At 36.9% G+C, this 22,747-nt stretch overlaps 1 protein-coding gene across 30 annotated transcripts in view; it reads left to right on the forward strand.

Moving 5' to 3' along the window:
• Positions 1 to 22,445, forward strand: part of NRXN3 (neurexin 3) — a 1,041,771-nt gene extending 1,019,326 nt beyond the window's left edge. For 13 of the 30 annotated variants that reach the window (XM_061463692.1, XM_061463693.1, XM_061463700.1 and 10 more), the window contains one exon: positions 18,846 to 22,445. In XM_061463692.1, coding sequence (XP_061319676.1) covers positions 18,846 to 19,771 — 926 coding nt within the window. In that variant the 3' untranslated portion in view covers positions 19,772 to 22,445. Of the gene's footprint in view, positions 1 to 10,963; positions 11,222 to 18,845 lie in introns of those variants that run through there. The other 17 variants (XM_061463706.1, XM_061463707.1, XM_061463708.1 and 14 more) reach the window with 3 other exon arrangements.
• Positions 22,446 to 22,747: the final 302 nt, after the last annotated feature.

Consider the following 22,747-nt stretch of genomic DNA (forward strand, 5'->3'; position numbering starts at 1 on the left):
GTGGGAGGAGGAAAAATTGCTCCTGAGGTTAAAAGAATTTCATTAATAAAGGGGAGGAAATGTTTCTGAATTAAATTATTTTTTCAGTTTGAAAATCACATTTCTTAAAGCAAAAGGAACAGTTTCACCCTTAGCTATGCCTGAAAGCTGTAAATGAGCAAACAGTTTCTCCTCATCCTCACTGATATATATGTTTGCTTTTAGAATCCAGTCCACTGGCCTTAATAGTTCTGTATCCTGTTGGTTCTGTAATGAATTATTCTCTTTCTAGTTATATGTTTGAATTGAAGCTTGGTTCCCTTTTTATGTATTTTTCAGCTGAGGTTACCACTACTAAATTATCAGACAGTGAAATAAGATAATAATTAGGAATTGTGATGGATCTATAATGCAGCAATGGCAGCTTACATCTAATGTAATTATTCAAATGTCTTCTATGGATTCACTAATCAATAAATAAGAAAAGACAAACTTCTGAAAACAGAGCACTCCCATATCCAAGAGTGAGGCACCTGAAATGATTAGAAGTTGGGGAGGAGAGTGTCCTTTGCATTTACCTGTGTAACATGTAGTAGAAATCAAGAGTTGATAATCTGGCTTCTGACATGCTTCCATTTTGACAGATAACTCAGTGCCAAGGAAGGCTGTGAAAAGAAGCCACTTTTCATTACACACTTAAATTTATCATGAAAGACTAGCATGGGTTGTTTAAGTACTGGGAATAACAAGCAAATCTACCAGTTCTTCTCCCGCTTAATGTTGGTCTATGTGTCTGTCTATGTTTAGTGTCCTTTTGCAAAAGGCAAGGAAGTATGCAGATTGGCTCAAGTGTTTATGAGTCTTTTGAAGGTGAACCTTTTCTTCTAGCTTCAGAACAGTGCCGTTCATTAATACCCTAATAAGCCAGTAAATCCCAGAGCACTGTTTAGAATTTGAACACCTTTTTAATTCATTCACAAATTATAAAGCTGCATTTTTTGTCAGTAGCAGAATTACCCAAATAAAGTGTTTGTTCTTTAACATAATTCCAGTTCTGTGGCTGTTTTGATTATGTGTAAGACCATCAATTAGAATAAGAATATGAATAGAAATAATGAATTCATTAAAAAAAATTCTGCATGAGAAAATTTTTTGGCTCATACAGATAAAGGAAACTAGAGTCTATGAGAAAGTAATAGACTTTCCTATTAAAATCTAACCATATAAAATCTTACTTCATAGCAGAGGAAAGCCTAATATGATAAGATTTTTTTTAAGCTTCTTTTAATTAACTTTCCATCCTATTAGACTTGATCTGCAGTTAACTGCCATTTCACAGGTATTCATGATTGTTGTGCTCCTGTAAATTAATAAACCATAAGCTCAGATATGATGGGTAATAGCTTTGCAGAGTCATCTTTCAGCTAATTTTCTAACAATAACCCTAAAATGTAAATACAAATATTTCAGGTAATACAGTAAGAAGTCATATGGAAAACATATGCATGACTATATATCTTTTCAGTGATTCCACAGCAATCTGACCTGCCCTGGTCTATGAATATTAACTGTGTTTAAAAAAAAAAGAAAAGCATTTGTGATAGTGAGATATATATTATCTTATCATGGTGTGAAGATAAGGGCAAAAGGATACCAAGGCCACCTAGTTTACCAATTAGATAAACAGCATTAATTAGTAGCAGATGTCAGTCATCCTGAATTTTTCTTCAGAAAGTCCTTAAATCTGAATGACCTGAAGAATTCTGGTTTCCAGCTCATCACCTTTATTCAAGAACATACTCTCTTTACCTGTGCTTCTGAAATACACCCAAGTATTATAATTATAGACTTGTAGAACCATTGTATGGTTTGGAAGGGACATTAAAGATCATCTAAAGATCATTTCAACACCTCTGCCATGGGCAGAGATGTCTTCCACTAGACCAGGTTGCCCAAAGCCCCATACAGCCTGGCCTTGAACACTGCCAGGAATGGAGCATCCACAACTTCTCTGGGCAAAATTTCCAGTGCCTCATCACTCTCGTAGTGATTTTCTTCCTAACATCTAATCTAAGTCTCCTCTACTTCTAAAGCCATTCCCCCTTGTCCTAGCACTAAATGCCCTTGTCAAAAGCCCCTCCAGCTTTCTTGTAGGCCCCCTTTAGGTACTGGAAGTCTGCTGTAAGATTTCCCCTGAGACTTCTCTTCTGTAGGCTGAACAAGCCCAACACTCTTAGACTGTCTTCATAGAAGAGATGCTCCAGCTCTCTGATCGTCTTGGTGGCCCTTCTCTGGACCTGCTTTAACAGGTCCTTCTTATGTTGAGGGCACCAGATATTAGTATCATTGATATTAAAGTAGGTTAAGTTTTGGAATGAGATCTATTCCTCTTCTAATCCAATCTGTTATGAAAACAGAGCAAATACCCTTTCCAGCCACTTTCTTGCTATAATGCAACCTCTGATAAACAGCTCAAAGCTTTGGCTTCTGAATCACAGTAGAGTTTATTCCAGTCATTCACCATGTTGAAAAAGAGGATTCAAACTTGCCTGCAGCAGCCTTTCACAGCTGTAATCCTGAACTTTCAAAAGGAAATCTCCAAAAAACAGTCCCCTCTCTCTATGCTTCTGCACTTCCCAGCTAGTATTAAATTTGCCCATAAAAACAAACAAACAAAAAGTGCTGCCAAAAATCCATCCCAAAATGCTTGAATCATGGCACTATCCTCTCTTGCCTTTTCCAAATGATAGACAAGAACAAGCTCACATGTTGAAAGCTCCTATACAAAGGGCTCTCCCACAGTGCTTCAGAGCTAGATAGTTCATACATTAGTGGTTCTATTGTATTTCTGATGCAGTTACAAGTGCTGCCTCGTAGGAGAATTAACATCAAAGCACGGATTAATAGTCATTACCATTCTGTCTCCAAATATCTCTGTTTGAGGTCTCAAGGGGAATCTGGTGCATTTAAACATTAGTACAATCAAAATGAAAGAGCATATCATATTCTCTGAACTGGTGTGACAGAACACCACCTAACATACTGCTGAAAAAAAAATGGCATTCCTTTTTTTCCTTTTCAGAGGAAGAGTTGTGGCTACATTTATTTACGTTTACTCAATATCAGGATTTCTACTAAAGACTTTCTGCCACTTCCCAATGGTAATGTGGTAGAACTTATTAGCAGTCTGCATGGTAGTGATCTTCTCATTAGTAAGCCTCTTATGTAACATTTTCCCTCTACAGTTAACCAGGTATTAAACAAAGCCCTAGAATGCCAAACAACAGCTCAGTTTGCTGGTGGGGAACTTGGCCTATACTTTTCAGTATGGTTGTGAGACAACCCTTGTATTGATTCTGAGGAGTATTTTGACTTGTTCTTGGCTGAGAAGGAGACTGAAGGGCTTGTCCTCAATTCTGAAATCCCAAAGACTTGTAGCATGAGGAAAGATGCAGACAAAAAATTTCTATTAACTCCTGTCTAATTCATTTTAACTGCTGCTGCTGGTACTGAGGTATTTTTCTCTGCATTCTTCAGGGTTCTGTCCAGGCTAGTTAAATCCCAAGTAGCATTTTGCACTCTCAGCATTTACCTTCACTGTGGAAACTTTCTTTTTTTTTTTAGCTTGTTTTCTTTTGGTTTTGGTATGGGAATAACATTATTCCAAATTAATCCACAGCAGCTAGCACATACTTTGACATTCAAAACCCAAAGAAGAGTAACATTACGATAAAATCATAAAGTGGAATGCTTTAGATCTTGAATGTCTTCCAGAAAGATAAATAAGGCCTGGGATGATCCTGTATTATTCAGCCATCCAAGAAGTGGACAACAAATTTGTTTGTGTGGTTTTGATTTGCTTTTTTTCTGTTTACAGTTCCAAGATAAAAACACAGCAGCCCCCTCTAGACACCATCTGCCAATGCAGGTTCTTCCCAGCACTGATTTATGTCTGGAAGAGGAACAGAAAATACTACGGATTATTGAGGGCAGAACTAGGATCACTATGCCATCAGAAAAGTTTAAGTTCTTTGCAAAAGAAACCTTTTGACAGTGAATCTACTATGCTTTGGATTCTGCTCTCACAAAGCAAGGGAGGAAGTTCCATTCACTGAGTCACTTGCAGCTGGACTAGCTACAGGCTTTGAGAATGTAATGTGCTTATGCTAGCTGAGGGATGAATTAAATTACTTTGTAGGATCTTTAAAAAATGGCAAGTGTAGCCTAGCATGCAAGTGATTAAAAATCTGCACTGCAAATGGGTCCCATCTACTTCTGAAGTTCACCAGAATTGACCTCTTGAAGAATCCAATATGAAAATATATTTATGAGTAATTACATATGAGTGGAAGAGATCATAGGAATAACTGTTATGCATATTAACTTGGGTGTACAACTCCCACAGAGGATAATGTGGAGTTAACAGTAAGGTTAGGTACAAAACAGCATTTGTGAAGTATCCAGATTTTCATGTGGTTATGATTTAGCTGCACCTTATATGCCAGCCAAGTAGGCAGTATTTCTATCAAGTATCTCAGTATGGCATCCCCTCCTTATTTAGACACACATTGCAGGTGTCTGTTAGGATCTGGACATTCAAATCAGTCTTGAGTCTAAGTATTTCCTAAATTCTTCAATTTTCCCATGAACTTACCCTCAGTAAGTTTTCTAAGACATAAGTTTCATATACGTAAGTGGCTTGTGATCCCTTAGACAGCATATTTGAGGGTTACCTTGATGTGTTTCCTGGGTGCAGTCTAAAAAATTAATATTAAACAGTATGACAGTATAAGTTTTCTTCAAATACAACTACAAAGAATGGATTTGGTAGTCATGAGGTATTCACTAGCATTTGGACAAGCTGATGACATGTATTTTTCCCTGGCTGCTTCATAGCAGTATACGCTGAAAAAACTCGGAGACACTTCAGATACCCTTGCTGTTCTTTGTTTGAGGATAAGCAAAAATTCAAGTGCATTTTAGTATACCATAAGTTGGCAGGAAGCATTTGCTACGTGGGTTTAGACTGAGGGCAGTAAACTATCCCTGCTCCCATTCAAATTATTGGATGGAGTTCTGCTACTGAGTTTGTCAGTATGAAGATCTGATTTGTGGTTGTAAAATCCCTCAGGATTCAGAAAGACTTCTTCCCATGTGACTGACTTTTAGGATTAAGTTTAAGCTTTACATAAAAAAAGCCTGTGCTGGGCTGACTGCAAATGTCAGTCTTCACTCTCAAAAAAAACATATCAGATCCTTCTCCTAGGAGAGAGATGGTTGAGCAGAGATGCATGAGAAGTACTTTTAGGCCAATGATATTGAATGGGTTGCTTAGCACTGGAAGCATCAAAATACTCTTTGATTTGGAGGAATGTGAAATGATAATAAGCATATGGCAAACACCTGAAAAATTATTTGCTTCAGAGAGCCATCGTGGTTTACCCCTATGATTTCCTTAGCTCTGAAATCTGTAAATGTGCTTTTATATTTGATAATTTTCTAGTTCATTGCTATAAGGAAGTCCAATTAATTAATTCTTACACACAAAAACAAACAGGATGGCATATGGGACTTTGTCAGTGGTCCTCATGTAGACATTCTTGCTATAGATTAGCTTTTTTATTTCTGAGCTTCAAATGTGCCTGTAGGCTTAGAATGAAAGAGCTTTTTCCCAGTACAAACAGCTGGTGCCAGAAAAGTAATATAAAAAAAAATATCTTCTTCGGCTATTGCTTTCTCTCTGTTTTTTGTAGTGGACCAGCTAACCAAATATAACAGATTTTTATTCTGACTTGGGGGTAGGAATGGGGGGAGTTCCTTGAAGATTAGTATTTTACTCCTATTAATCTATAAGCTATTTGTTATTTGTGCTCTGCTAAGCATTCATTTGGCTGGATGTCTGAAAAATACTGCTGAGAAAGGTTGAAAGCATGCAAGAATGAACAGGTCGTCTTGGGAGCTACTACAAGCAGGAAAGACCATCTAGAAATACTAAGTTTCCCACATTCTTGTCAGAATCCATCACCTGCCTTCTCTTTCTGGGGACTCCATCCTCTGGAACAATCTCCCCTTCCTTCTGCTAATTTTCTCCCATTTTCTCTGTATTCCAGAAAATGATTAAGTTGTGGACAGTCACAAAAGCCATGCTGCATTAATAGTTCTTAGGAGGATTTCTTCCTGGATCTAGTATTTCTAGCATATAGCATTTATATCAAGAAAAGGTAAATTGACTAACTTTTTAACAGCCATGAAGTTAACTTAGCCAGTTTTAGAGGGAGGGAGAGAGCAAAGTCTCTAAGTCTGTGTTTGTGTCTGTATTTAATGGTGAAATCACTGGGAAGGATTGGGAAGATTCTTCTCTTTCTTGGTGTACAGGTATATGCCTGAAGTGGAGATTTTTGCAGGACGTTTTTTCTCTTTTATCTATTTAACATATATTTCTGCTACTAAAATATTCTAGCCAGAGGAAAAAATGCTGCCAACACATCTTGAAGCTAAAAGCAGATGCATAGCTACAATACCTTTTTTCCCTATTTGTAGTAAACTTTTTACAGAAAAATGAGCACTTTCCAGTCCACTGGAAATTCTCCATTTGTTTCTTTTCACTGGCATTTTGGTAGTATCAGCTGCTTAGAAGTTATGTGCCAGTAGTATCCTTGTCCAATGCGTATGGCCTTAAATGACTCTAAAAGGGTGCTGCCTGATATATAAAGTAAACTTAGAAAAGTAACAGCAGTTAGGGAACCCAGATTGTGCAGTGGTAAAACGCATGCTTCCTTTTAGCACTGATAGTCTTGGGTCCCATTCTAATTACATCAAAGTGCAATAAAATAGGGGAAAAAAAAAAGCAACACAACAAAAAAAAGAAATTTTCCTGACTTCATTCTTGTTTCGCAACTATGGTGCAAAGAAATACAGAAAGAAAAATAAATAAGTAGGAATGCAGGATCAGGCCAGCAGGGAATCTTGAACATCTGAAGTGCATCAAGTGTATGGCTGGACCACTAAGTCAGAAGAAGCAGCTGGTACAGCTGGTTAATAATGAGATACATTGCTAGAGTTGTGTTGGAGTGCAGAGAACTCAAATAATGTGGGGTTCAGTGTGTTAGGGAAGAAAGAAATTGTCAGGTTAATGGAGCCTGAGGACTAGAGTGGTAGAAGACATGGAAGTTCCAGAGGTTAGCATGAATCTGGGGACAGTAATGTAGGCCTAGATCAGAAGTTGCCGTCTATCATCTTGCTCTTTAACACACGCAGAAATATGCATTATCTTCACCAGCAACATTATAAAATGCAAGTTGAAAACAAAAAATGAGAAAATACAACTTCATAATTTTAGCTGCTGAGCAGGTGGCTTTTTGGCTCCCTCTTAAAATGTGTTTTTTTTTAATTTGAAAAAGTTGGCTATTAATCCTTCAAACAAGAATCTTGTAAGCCTCTATTCCCAGTTCTTCTACCTAATTGAAGTTTTTGAAAATAAAAATAAAAGGGTGCAATGGTTATACTTTGATATACTTTGGTATGGTTTTACTAATGGTTATTTTTCTCTTCTGAGGAATAATTTCCTAAATGTTAAGTAATAAAACACTGTCTTTGTAGCTTCATGGGGAAACACTTTGGATCCAATTTTCAAATTAGGACATCTAGTTTTGTCTATTAACAGATTTTTTTTTTAAAAACTGCAGAAGATTTTCTAGCCTTAGCAGAAATTGCTGGACTCATATTTTCCAAGGAACTCTGCTTCTGTTCAAGCACCTCTGTACTGACCAAGTAAATAAAGTTGCTTAGCGCCCTTCAAATCCTCTTGTAACTCTAACTTCCTTTACAAAATGTTGTCATCTCTTTAAGTGTCCCCAGCTCCAGCTGTGGTTTTTTAGTTTTTTGATCTTTCAGGCAGCAAAAGACTGTTCCAGACCCTCATGCAATGAGTGAGGCATTTACCATCAAATAGGGTGTTAAGTATTTTGCTGGAGCGGCCTGACATAGACTGTGCAGTTGGCAACCTGACCCATGCCTTACAGACTGTTCTGCATCAAAGGGAAGGCACTCAATTCTAATGTGCTGAAGGGGAATATTTCACTACTCTGAAAATCCAGCTGCAAGTCATGACAAATACTGATTAAAATTCAAAGCTTAAATGCCTCTTTGTGAAACTCCCTAAGTACAATTAAACCAGAGGCTCAGAATCCTGGTAGGGTGTGGTGTCCAGGGACAATAGCCTTGAAACCTTGCTGAATAAAACTCTCCACAGAGGACTACAAAGGCATCATTTCTGTCTTTTTTTTTTTGTATTCCTAGCAATTTTTTTCTGATCCACAAATGAATCCCCAAAATTTCCTGTGTTCAGCATTACGTATTTCCAATGTTTTCCTTCCTGCAACCTGCATGTTCTGTCCCTGAGATTACCCTGACCAGGTTTCCGCTTCTTTGGTTGGACCTCCTCCTTTCCTAACATGTTTTCCAAACGGTGGTAGGAGATAGGTACAACGCAGTCTTCCAGCAAAGGCATGGTACATTCCAGCTACAGATGGACTGTACTGGTATTCAGTGCAACCTAATCACTTCTGAGACAGGAGTTGAGTCTTCTCATCTAACTCCTCTCAGAACTACTTTCCAGGAAAAGCATCTAAAAAAAGTATGGGCTACTTTATTTTTTGTGGGGTTTATGCTTATTTGACATTCCCTACAACTAATACTGATCTCTGAGTGGCTTTAGAGGTGCTACTGTTCCTCATGTTAGTAAGTACCAAAACATTTTATCTGTTTGTTATTGTAGTTATACAAACGTATCCCTGGCTACATCTACAGGGTGGATAGCCCCATTCTTCCTAGAAATTCAAGCTCTAGATAGCCACTTTCACTAATTGGTGATAGCATGACCTTTATAATGGTTTATTAAATGATCTGGCTGGAAAGCTAGGGTACATAAAGCTCTTACATCCTACTTTTGCCATCTCCTGGAGAGATTCGTCATGGACAGGGTCCAAAGCTTTATATGTATTATTTACCCTCTCTTAAAACATCAGACAGAATAGATTGTTTTGCCGAGGTCCCAAGTTCCTTCTAGAAGGATCCTGGTGTCGGGGTGATGGTCTTTATACAATAAAAATATGGACATCATATGTGTTGCCTAGGGTATTCAGAGGAAACCAATGACCCCTCTAGAAAATAAAGTGTTTGGGATCCAGTTTTACTAAAGAGTCACATAGAATTGATTAGTAATATCTTCTTGAACTTTAAATCCTTTTGTAGCATAGAATAAATTAGTCTCCGTCTTAATGCTAGCAGTGGCAGGTTTACCTATTCAAGATCATACAGCCTTAGTACCAAATACTGGGGGGAACCCCCAGCACTAATCATGGATAGCACAGCTGAATAACTGCTTGCAACTTAAAAAAAATATTCAGTTAAGCGCTTGCAGGAGTTAGTCCAGTCTGACTATGCAGAAAAATAAATGCCACTTATTTCATTAATAGCCTGGTGAGTTAGAGCCAGAATAAGGGCTGGAGTCTGGAGTTCTGAGTGTTTCATCCATACACAATGTCATAGTCAGGATGAAAATTGTGTCCTAGTATAGCTTACTATTTCTCCTCACCCTTTTCCCTTTCTGACCTCTCCCAGAAATGCAGAGAACCTGCTGGAATGTGCTTTGCCCTTTTTGGAAAGGCATGGATGTTACACCCCTGCTCCCTTCTCCCTCTCTCCCCTGCCCCGCCTGCCCACCCCCCAAGCCCTTGCTTGCTGTTTTGTTTTTCTACTTTCCCTAAATGCAACTTACTTTAAGCATGCATTATTATTAACATCCTACAGTAAAATTAAGCTATTATATAACCCATTTGTCGATCTCAGCCAATTTCTTCTATCTTTTTCTATGTCTATTTATGACGTACATCCAGACTTCATGTCCTTTTTTTTTAACTCTCCATGTTTATTTTAAAAATAAGTGATTTGAAAAAAAGATCTATTAAAAAAAAAAGCAACACTGGAGGGTGGTGGGATTTTTGGCCAACAATTGAACACGCATTTAAATGGGAGTGGGAGGGAAGGGAAGAGAATCTGATTTTTAACAAAAAAAATATCCAAATTGTGAAAGTGTCCCTGGACTGCTTTGTCTGCTCCTTTCACTGTGTGCATCTGGTTTGTTCATCTTTAAAAGTGTGTGGAATAATTTTTTTCTTTTAAAATAAAATTTTAAAACCCCACAATTGTTATTTACCTCCCTTCCTCCTGGGAACTATGTGCTTTTTTTCATTTTTTGCTTTTTTTTTTAGTATATCTCTACATAGTTATATTTTGGTGTATTTATTTTCAATGGTTGAATTTATATCTTAGAAATTTGGTTTGTTCCAATCTAATAATGAAAAAAGACAAACAAAACAAAAGAGTTATGAATTGTTTTCTGCAATTTCTCCCTCTATTTCCCTCTTTAAATAAGGAACTACTTCACTGGCAGAATCCTACAGCTGTGTTTTTTAGATTCTCCAGAGTCTGAATATAAAAGCAATCTAATTTGAGAGTGGCGAAGGGGTGTGCCACACAGTCATTACATTCAAAAGAGTGATTTGCTCAAGGAATGATTGTCTCAAATTATTGAGCGTACTGATATCAATTTGATGGACTTCAGAAAAACGATTAGAAGAAGGAGGCTGTGGGTGGCTACAGATGAAGTTGTTCTTGTTCCAATGCATAAAACTAGTTTCCTTGTTTTTTGTTTTACTCTATTATTATTATTATTATTATTCATTTATGTATTTTATTGCTATTTTTAGTAGGGAAAAGTTTTAACTGTTTTTATAATTTGAGAACCTTTAATGAAAATGTACATATTAATACTATAATTATTAATTTTTTGTAACTTGCATGTTGAAGAAGTTGCAGCTTAGGGTTTGTGAGATTGTCAATGTTAGAGTTCTGTTCTTTCTTTTTGTTGATGGGCATGAATATGCTCATTTGTTTTTGTATATTGCCCATCCCTTCCTTACAGCCAGAAGCTCTAATGCTGCTAGATCACTCCGTACCGCCCTTACATGGACATGGCAACTGACTTACACATTCACTCCCATCATCTTCATCTCCTGTGTAGTACACTCATAGATTTTTACAATCCCACTCCATCCACCCTAGACATTTTTTCTTCCAGTAAGTTCCCCTCCACCACCCCTTTCTTTAGCATTGTTAAAATGTTATGTGCAGTCATCCATTCCTTAAAACACACACACACAAAAATTGTAGAAAAAAAGAAAATGTTTAAAAAAATATATATCAAATTGACCAAAAAGGCAAAAAAGCAACAAACTTTGCTTTTCAAAAAACATTATATATGTAGATATGCAAACAAGCAAAAGTAAATTCTATAAAATGTACAGGATTTTTCAACTGTAATATGCTAATAACTTTACATAAGATAAAAAAAAAATACAACCAAAAACAGCAGAAAAAAAAAAAGTTCAAATTTGTTAAGGTGCAAGATTTTTTTCTTTTCATGTTATGTGGTGTGGATGTATGTGTTGTTGCCTCCCTGTATCACCCTTTGTTGTAAAACAATTATATTAAAAAAGAAATAATAGACATTTTGCTAAAAAAGTTTTTAAGAAACAACAATGAAAAAAAGCAAGTTACAAGAATGTGGCAATGCTACTTGTCCAAGAGCATTCTTACACAACTTTCTTTTGTAAATTTTTCCTTTCATGCCAAAAAACATGCGGGCAATTTGTTGATGTAAGTTGACTGTTATGAAATCAATGTGGTATGCTTTCTAAATATTTTTATGTATTTTTGATTACTTTTTTAAAAAATGGAAATAATGTTTTTGATTTTCATCTTTTTTTTCAGTTCTTATAAGTTTTTATCTTTCTTTTGCTGATAAAGTGAATGACTTGTTATGTTTTTTCCTTTTTCTGACCTTGTTGCTGTGGCATTTTTCTTTTCTAGTATATGGCTTTGTTTTAAGAAAAACGTAGAAGTTCATTTATTTATTTTTAATCAGTTTGTATTTGCCTTTATGTTATGCGCTCTTTGTATATTGTCGATTACCAAATTGTAATGTGCACAGGAGGGGGTGAAGAAACCTGTGGTGTTTGCTCCTACTCTTTCTTGGTCCCTCTGTAGAGCTTTCTTTCCTCTTTCCACTTCCCAAAATGAGTCACCAGCAATGCTACTTTCTTTCAAGCTACTTAAGTTGTATGTAGCCTGGTGGTGTAGCCTTCATGTTAAATAAAAAACAATTAGACTTCTTTAGCATTTTGGTAGCTTTCAGAGTCTTCCTACTGCAGCTCTACATCAGTCTGACTTTATTCCCATAAAAGTATTTTATTTCTATCAGTTTTCTTCATTGCTGACTATCTGCCTGATGTCCAGTCTAAATGATACTCTCAAGTGTACTCTTGCCAGGTAAATGCGCCTATCATGTTATGACTAGCATCAGACTTGGTAAAATCATCCACAAATGGTATATTTGTCAGACACTTTCCTACTGAAGCTCACATCCTGAACAGCTAAAATTTCCTTGCTTCAAAAGAGATTTGGATTAAATTCTTTAAAAAGCAATAACTAAAAGTAAGAAAAAGCTGCACTTCCTTACAAGCACATATTTTTTCACTATTCCTACATAGCAGTGCTGTGCTCAGTAGGTATTCCTACATGGTAGTGCTGTGCTGTGCTCAGGTCCTTTGAAAAACTGATTCTGGAAGCAGAACAAAAAATTGTGCTGAGTAGGAAGCAGTAAGTTTAAGATAATGATGGAAGGTGGACAAGGGCATATTTCAATTGATTTAGAAAAGCTTAGTGTCTAGGCACCGAAATACTTGGGTTTGCTCTAGCATCCTGACTGCAGACAAGATGTTAGGTCCTCTCTGGAAGCTATTCATGTCCATTTCACTGAAACTGCATGAAGGTGATGATCAAGAATTTGCATCAGTGAAACACAGTCCAGCATTAACATGGGATTCATGACCTATCAAACTCTGTACCTTCCTGTTGTTCATGAGCCATGTATTAGGGAGGACTGCAATAAATAATATCTTTTAATATAGTTTGTGGGGCTTACAAAATGCTTTGCAACCAACTCCACCAGAAGACATACAGTTTTATATAATCACTTTGAGAACTTTATATTCTCTGAAAGGAAAAGGAAGTATTTGAGAAGAAAAGTTGCACTATTCCATTGTGGAAATAATTTTTTCCTCCATACTACTGACTGTCAATTGCAGTTAAAGCAGAGTGCAAAGAGTAAAAGAATATTAAGAATGTTCATCTACTAGGTTTCATGATATCATCAACTTCCCTGTGAATCTGGGACTATGTTCTGAATAATTTCCCCTTTTTATCCTCAGAGGACTAAAGGAGAATTAACTAAAACACCATTAGACTGAAATTTATGAACTCAGTCATTTAATAAGGAATTATTGAGTTGTTACAGAGGGGAAAAAGGTAAGGAATTTTCTGTGGCAAGTATTTCATACTGGAAGTAGAGTCAAACTTCAGAGGAACAACATAAGAATAAAACAAAAGTGACAAACTTTGGATGCAGAATTTCACATGCCTACAGAAATGGATGTGTCCTGCAGACTTTGTGGTTGGCATTTAAAAGCTTTTCAACTACAGCTGGAGAAGAAAGACACAATAAGGGAATGTCCCTTATAATCATCAGTAGAACTTTCAGGCTTCACTGTTGTGTGCCTTTTGTCCTGTATCAGTTTGATGCCTGAGATTCCAATGAAGTAGTTGTGGCTCCAAAGATGAAAGCCAACAGCTGCTAGCTTTTCAGGTTGTTTGGACTGGGGGGGGGGAGGGGGTCATCTTTTCTTTTGTTTGTTTGTTTTTTTGTTGCCCTCTGAATTGATGAGTCACCCACAACGTCCTCACAGTTCATAAGGCTTTTATTAAATTTTTAACACGCTGTTTTTTCTAGTGGCAGAGAACTCCTACCGGAGATCAGCCCCGGAGGTATGACTTATATAGCTATAAATAAGCCCATAAAGCAAAGAGCAGGGCAGCTCCAAGGCTACAGTAGACCTTTTATATCCCCAATGATCTTGTAGTTTATAGAAAAGCGCAACTTCTTGAAAATAGTATATGTGCTAGATTTAAAGGCTAACTTTTAAGGAATATATGTGCCCTGCGTTTACTTCATGGAATGAGAAGGCCAAGCAGAACACTGGCCTGCTCTGTACAAGGTTTCACTCCTCACAAAACTCCATTCTCTCAGTGCTAGTTCCAGTTTGGTGTTCAGTAATTTTTTTGCAAGTATCCATTGATGGGCAAACTAATTTTGCAATTGCAGAGGAAACCATTTAACTGTTTCCCTTTTGTTTAATTCTTTGGCATTGTGTTGTCAGCAGAAGCTTTTTAAAAACCATATTTCTGTTTGGGAAGCATCTATTTGCTACCTAGAAGAGAAAGCATCGAGTAGGTGAAAAATCAACCTGGAAAATCCTTGTGAAATCTTTGGATTGCTAAAGTAATCCTGAACTTGCAGCGTACCAGTGAATGCCGTTAACTGATGTTTAACAGCCAGCATAAGAAAGGCAGGAAGAAACCTGTAACTACCAGGAAACAGCCCATATCTTCCACAAATAAAATGTAAGTCTCATCTGAATATTTGTTTTGAAGCTAAGGCCCAAACTGGGTGGCAGCCTTTTAATTTTATTTTTTAAGCACAGAACAATTTTGAAATTAAAACTATAAGTTGTATTGAAGGCTGCAAAGTGTTAATTTTGTGATTGAAAAAATGGGAGGCACTGTGAGAAGATAAAAACTTCAGATAGGAAAATCAAAACATAAAACCTGTCTCAAATGTATTTCCCTTCCAAATTGTCATGTGTGGTTTTTCAGGGGCTTCTCTTAAGAAATCCAGATCTTTAAAGCACTTGCCTGCCACAGCAGACCTTTCATGATCCAAATCCCACATGAGATATTCTTGGCAACCAGTTGGTAATTTGTCTTTTAAATCTTCTAGTGCTCACCTTTAAACCTTGGCCCTGGGCGAGAGGCACCACTTCTCCATCAAAAGGCCACTGGCTCTAGGCAGCTTCCTGTCATGCCTGTTGTTTTGTGAAAGATGATTCCCCCTGAATACACACTTATCATCTGCCTGTCATCAGACTACCCCTTGTGTCTCTTCTTCATAGAAATGTAGTACCCATAACACGAGTTTGCAGGTGTGATATGAAAGTTTGCACTTGCTCCCCTCCATAGATATGGTGGTCATGTTTCTCACCGTTTCCTGGGAGCTTTTCAGAATTTACATTCCGTTATCCTTAAGTAACACATTTCATTTAGACTGAGTGACAATTTTATCATGCCATTTTAAAGGATGTTTTAATTCCTCTATGAATCACATACCCCAGGAAGCATTGTGCCTGCATGCTATTAGACCTACAACTTCTAGTTTGAGTTTTGCATACATGCCTAACTTACCTAAAATTAGAACCCAGACTTGATTCCTAGAGTGCTGCTTCTGAGTTACCTTCTCCCACACAGCTTTTTCTTCAGTTTTACATTTTTTTTATTACAGAAAAAAGAAAAATAAAAAATTGCCCCCTCTACATCCATCTCCCTGATACTACCCAAAAGTATGTTGTCTTAAGTAAATGTAACAAATTAACTCCTTGATGGAGTAGTTATTCCTAGTGAAGGACCTTTAAGAGTCTTTTTATTTCTTTAGTAACACAGGTAAACATAATATGGATCATTGAACAATTTGAATAAAACTAGAGATGAGATTAAATAATCATATAGGGAATCAAGGTTAATCCCATCTTCCTGGTGTGAAAGTTATTTCTCTTCTCACATACATTATGAGATTAAAGCTTTGTAAAACTCATTCCTGATTCTGTCCTGTTGTCTTCCATCCAACAGACTTGCTGGAATCAAAAAGCACCCAACCCACTGTCCATCATTTATGTGAAACCTCACTTACCGTAGCAACTCTATCAACTTCTATTACAATTTCAGGAAGACCATGATCATTTTTATAGCTGCAGTAGTCTTGATCCTTGGCTCAACTCCTGAAGTGTAACAGAAACTGTAGAACTATGACCTTGTTTTAAAGGCAAGAGTTCATGGGGCAAAAGAAAGATCTTCATATTAAATACAAGATACTTCTGATTCCTTCAAGAAAATTAATTATTTATATGACCAAAAGAATTTATCTTTGGATGAAAACTGCCCAAAATATTGTCCCACTGTTTGGCAGATCAACTGCATACTGATGCTATGTGCCAGTATTATAGATTTTAAGAACAAAGGCATTTCAAAGCTCTAGATAAGCAATTAAAAGCTGCCAAACTGATTTTTTTTCTAATTGGGTGTCACAGATGGTGAATGAAAATTACAGATGAATACTACTTTTTAATAGCACAACGCTGATCTTAAAAAATCATTAAAGGGGCTGTATATCCCTGATTTTCTGGCACTTAAATTCCCCACTCAGGCAATTTGATGTAATGCAACGCTTAAATGTTATATTTTTAGTCATTTTTAACCAAACTAACAGATTATCTTTCCCTCTGAGGCATACTCCAAGTTTATCCTGAGACCACCTGTTTGAATAGATTATAGATGCCCTCCTCTAGCTATAGATGGGGCTTTTGGTTATGTATAAATCATATTACATGCTCTAGTTTCTGCATTGCATGGAGTTCAGAGGCGTAAGCACAAAATGCCATGTAGCCATTTGACAGACTACATTTTCTGCTTTTTACATATTTCATTTTTTTTAAGATACTTAGTTTTAAGAGATTGGCATTATTTTACACATGTGGTAGTTATTTCTTCATCCTCTATCCAGTAACAAAAAGTAGTATGAACATGCTGAGGAAGCTTGGAAAACTAAACAACATATTAAAATTGGCACTTTATGTCTTGGCTTACAACTGGCTTTGCATGAAAATATGCAAAGTACCACATTCTTATTGTGGCCTAATTTCTACCCTGGTGCCTCTGAGAGGAATCTGACTGTTTCAGTTGATTAAATTGTGTCACCACTTAGTTTCTCATTAAGGATAAGTATAAGCCATATTACTAGTTCAGCTATTCAGATTTAATCGAACTGAAAAGTATCTTTTTCAGTATATAGCTAAATTCAATATGTAATTTGTTCAAATATACTGCTCTCCAAATATATTTAGAAGGGATTATGATTTTAGACCATATTCTTTATAGAACTTCCATGGATATTACTGACAGTATCCAATGGGAAACAGTGCATGCAATGTGTAGTGTACATAGGAGAGAGCAAAATTTAGACCCTGATGCCATTCTGAACTGTTCATTAGCAGTTATTAATACATAAGAAAAAGCCAGGATGATTTCTTTAGAAGCTAAAATACCTTTTGCATATTTTTCCGTACGCAATGGTGAGTATAAATAAAAATTTCCCATGCATTAAAAATAGTTCTTACTGAGTTGCACTCCTTCCAACAAATCTAGATGACTACTCATGGTGTCAGATGAACTCTTCAACTTATATTTCAAGCAGCTAACTTAAGTGGATACCCAAAGAAAAACTACAAGGGAGAATTCATGCACAAATTTTCAAAAGCAATATGACTCATTCTAAAAAAGTGTTGGCCACCTGTATGTCAGCGTACAACTGTATAATCTGAACTAAATTAATTAGATAAATTAATTATGCCTCCACATCAGAACAAAACAGTGAAGTGTTAATTAGCCATAAGCTCAAAAGTACAGTCATATTACAATATGTACACAAAATAGGACTACTACCCGAAAAGCAGAAATATTGCTGCTCAGAAACCAAATCTTAGAAATGACGCACTGATTTTCTGGTTTCAGTTGCAGCTTATACAGTGGTAATTTACAAATGTTACAGCTATAGTTTTGTGTTCTACTTCAAGAGCAGACCATAAGTCCACTTCATTTTTAGTCCTCTGTAGGCAGATAGCCATCATTTTAGGAAAAATTAGCATGGATCACAGCTATCTGCATATCTGGAAGTAACAGTAGGCATGAGGACAACTTCTGCTGTATCGTCCTGGAAAGTGCTAATTTAGGTCAAGTCCTTATTCAGTTGTATCATCAATCACAATTAAGTATATCTCAATTTTTAATTGAATCATAGTAAAAGAATATCAAGAAGATCTGAAGATGAAGATAATATGACATTAGTAGCCCCAAAAGATCTAAGGGAAGTGACATCCCTAATGTTGAATGGAATGGTAAAGAAAGATTAAAAAGAGATGAACAAGCATTGAGTAGAGCTCTGTACCTTCATGGACCCCAGTAAGTACTTGGTTCTTATTCCATCCCTGTCTTGCATGAATTTTCCCACAATTCAAAAGCAAGGAAACAATCAAGAAGAAATGGATGAATGGGAAGGGCCTTACAAACTGCTACAGAAGGTGAGCAGACTTGAATGGCAGAGAAGAATACCAATGTTATTGTAAATTAAAGAAATCAGAGGAGAAAAACTGGCAAGATGTGTGGTAAAAACCGCGTAGGAGAACATTGCTCTATGGAAGTCTAATAAGATTCATTTAAACAGTCTTTTAACCAAATGCTTAAGAAAGATCACTACTAAGCATTGATTTTCCCAGAGTCACTTGAGAGTATCTTCAAAAAACAAAACATTTGAGTCCCAAGAAATTCAGAGTATTTCATTGTGCATACATGGCATAGGCTAAAAGAGGGAGGAAATGGAACATGGAGTTTACCGATGTAAAAGCAGGGTGGGAGAGAAAAATGAAGGGCATCCCCAAGAAAGTATGTCAGTAGTGTAGTTAGGGCAAGAAACCAAATCCCTTAGTGCCCAAATCCTGTCTTGCCCTTGAGTTAAATGAATTGAAAATGGTGTGTTTTGTCATTAAAATGTATTAATCTTCTTTTATTTCTCTTTTCTATCCCAGGAGGTGAATTAATTATCCCTCTACTTGTAGAAGACCCTTTAGATATCCCTCCTATTGCTACTCGTGCACCTTTCATTACACTTCCCCCTACCTTTCGCCCCCTCCTCACCATTATTGAGACCACCAAAGATTCCCTGTCCATGACCTCTGAGGCGGGGTTACCTTGCTTGTCGGACCAAGGCAGCGATGGTTGTGATGATGATGGCTTGGTGATATCTGGGTATGGCTCAGGGGAAACCTTTGACTCTAACCTACCCCCTACTGATGATGAAGATTTTTACACCACCTTCTCCTTGGTAACAGATAAGAGTCTTTCCACTTCAATCTTCGAAGGTGGCTACAAAGCACACGCACCCAAGTGGGAATCCAAGGACTTTAGACCTAACAAAGTCTCCGAAATTGGTAGGACTACTACCACGTCTTTGTCCCCTGAGCTGATCCGCTCCACAACTTCGTCCTCGACTGGGATGGTTCCCAAATTGCCAGCTGGCAAAATGAATAACCGTGAGCTCAAACCCCAGCCTGACATAGTCTTGCTTCCGTTGCCCACTGCCTATGAGCTAGACAGCACAAAGCTGAAGAGCCCGCTAATCACTTCCCCCATGTTCCGTAATGTGCCCACAGCAAACCCCACAGAGCCAGGAATCAGACGGGTTCCGGGGGCCTCAGAGGTGGTCCGTGAGTCAAGCAGCACAACGGGGATGGTCGTCGGCATAGTGGCTGCTGCCGCCCTCTGCATCCTCATCCTCCTGTATGCCATGTACAAGTACAGGAACAGGGACGAGGGGTCCTATCAGGTGGATGAGACGCGGAACTACATCAGCAACTCAGCCCAGAGCAACGGCACGATCATGAAGGAGAAGCAGCAGAGCTCAAAGAGTGGCCACAAGAAACAGAAAAACAAGGACAAAGAGTATTATGTGTAAAAAAGAATACTTATTTATATATAAATATATAAATACTTAATGAGATTTAACTGAAATATCAGAACCATTGCAGCGAACGAGATGATTGGGAGATATCGTTTGTGGGAAAAAGTATTGGGAAAAAAAATTTCAGCAGTGACTGTTAATGTCTCAGTCATCGCTTGGAGTCAGCAAACTCTGCCCTAATGTATTATAAAGCACACTTAGCATTCTGGAGGTGGCACACACAGCTCTGCCCTGTTAGTGAACTTGGACGTCTCCAAATCTCCTCCTCCGCTGAACTTTCTGCAAAGGTAGAAGACTTCATGGCTTACTTGTTTCATATCTCCAAGTGAGTCTAACAATGTTCGTGATCCCTGACTGTATCGATAATTTTTCAGTTTACTTATTTAAAAAAAAAAAAAAAAAAGAAAAAGAAGGGAAAAGAAAAAATGCGATTATTAAACAACAGAAAAATGTTGAACAAACTTATCTGGCCACGTCCAGAATACATATAAATTTTCGAGTTTGGAGGAGGGGAATAAATGATTTTGGAGACTGCTGGTTTTTTGTTTTGGTTTTGTTTTGTTTCTTGGTTGTTTTTTGTTTGGTGTTTTTTGGTTCTTAGGGTTGTGGGAGGGAAGGGTGGAGAGGAACAGTGTGAGGGTGAACCAGGACATGACCTGAGAAGAAATCTCAGAACAAAAAATAATCCATAATAAATAAAGAGAGACTATTGCCATATATGAACTCAAAAGCTACCCATGGTGTTTACTCTGCATATCTGGTTGTGTTGTCTCTAGAATCCGTTGTCTTGCAGTAAGTTGTTTGCTAACAACACAGTGAAAGTGTCTGATGGGTGGTGCTAAAGAAAATTATCATGGAAAGCTGGTTCCCTTGGATCTGGCTCCAGTATTTGCAATTGAACTGAAGAGTAGATGGGTTTGGGTCTGTTCTGATCAGTCATTGACTTTATTTGAGAATATCACTTAGTATGCATTAGCACAGCCAAACTACGGTTAAGGGATTTGAAGATTCAAAATAGAATGCTTAAAAAACGGTTAACCATTCAGAGCTGAATATACCTTGCTAAAATAAAGGAGCCTTCCTCTGGGTTCTAGTTCTGTGACTGATTGCAATGCATGCAAAAAATAATAATAAATCTGTTTAATAAAGAGATCAGAAAGACACCACTGGAGTTCAACTTGTGACAAGACCCATAAATGTCAGAAAAGCTAAATACTTGTTAAAAATGAAAAATACATAGTTTTTTTGACATAAAACTGTTTTTCGTATGTAATATTTTAATTTTGTAGCTTGACATTTCAGATCATCTCTGTCTTTCCATTTGCCCTATTCTCCCTTTTCCTTCTCTTTTATATAAAAGAAAATAAATGAAGCTGCTGTGACACACAAAAATAATAAAGACAAAGTAATTTAATAATATAATATATATATACACACAGATATATTTATCATGGTATGTTTGACGGGACGACTGGAATAGAAGTTCTGTTATGGTTTTAATGTGGAATGAGAATATTCTTGAAGAACAAAGTAAAACAAAACAGACAACAAAATCAAACTTTAAAATGTGAAGAGTGTGTGTTTTAGCTTTGTCACAGTTACCTGTGTCAAAAAAAAAAACCACAAAAATCTGAAATTTTGTTTACATATTTTACTACTTTTTTTTTTTTTTTGCTAGTATAATTTCTTTATGGATACCCTGATGGTGTATATACTGTTTTATGTTTAAATTGGCAATGTCTTCTGTTTTTATTTAACTTATAATTTAATTTGCTTGTTTGGTTTCTAAATTTTCCCAGTTATTGTGAAAAGGATTATCTCTACTGTACAGAACAATAGCCAGGCAGTTTGACGGCCATGCCTATAATGTGCAAATAAGCAAATGAGGGAGAGAGAGACAGAGAGTAAAAACAAAAACCAGGATGGAGACTCTGGAATATCAGAAATGTACAATTTTTCTGTATATGGATGAAAACTAATCAGCTGTTTAGGTTTAGAAATCTACTCTTGCTGGTGTTTATAAATCGCATGAATATTTGACTTTGAAGAAGTGTCATCAAATGCACACACGCACATGGGAACTTAAATTCAAAGAAACAGCCTTCTCAAACATTTAGAGAAGATGCTTTCATGTTAACAATATTTTCAGTGCGAGTATGTGTGCGTGTGTGTGGTGTGTGTGTGAGGTTGAGCTTTTTTTTCCTTTTTTATTTTTTATACTAAAAAGAAAAAAAAAAAAGACAGGTTTTAAAAAGGTATGAAAGCACGATTTTAGATGATTTAACTGGCCGAAACTACACAAAGTTGGTTATATCTTGATGTCTGTAAAAGATTGCTGTTCTTGGAGTCTTGGAGTCTTGTGAAATGATTTCCTGCTTTCTTTCTTCCTTTCCTTTTTGCTTTCCTTTTTTAAGTTAAGGGACAAAGATTTACACTTTCCTTTCTTTGTGTAAGTTCCTATTGGACAGTTTTTGGGAACATGTGCATTTCTGTATGTGGGCTTCTACCATATCCCTGTTGCTTTATGGACAACCTTTAGAATTTTTATTTGAGTTGTTGTGATGTTATTGCTTTTTTTCCCTTTCTTTTTCTTCCTTTTTGATTCTTTTTCTTTTCTTATTAGCATTTTGTTTAAAGATATGCTTAGCAATAAAATGTTCTTCCCAAAGCCTTGGATGTTACTGGGTTTTTATTTCCGAAATGCTTCAGGGAAATTCCAGACCCTTTTCCAGATGAAAAGTAGTCTGTGAAAAGTAGTAGGAGGATACCTTTTATCAAGGGATCCTCAATCCCACAAGAGTATTTAGCCATCAAATTACAGAATCGTGTTCATGTTTGCTTTCATGTGCTTTTTTCATGCTTTTGTTCGTGTGCTTTCATTAGTCCAATGAATCTTAATTCTGTCTTTTTCAGGGTCACAAATTCAACCTGACTGTGGGGTCTACCTCACACCACTCCTAACTCCTTGTC

This window comes from Pezoporus flaviventris, unplaced genomic scaffold, assembly GCF_033815535.1.
Source record: "Pezoporus flaviventris isolate CSIRO_AGI_PZ_B2104156 unplaced genomic scaffold, CSIRO_AGI_Pfla_v1 ptg000036l, whole genome shotgun sequence".
NCBI lineage: Eukaryota > Metazoa > Chordata > Aves > Psittaciformes > Psittacidae > Pezoporus > Pezoporus flaviventris.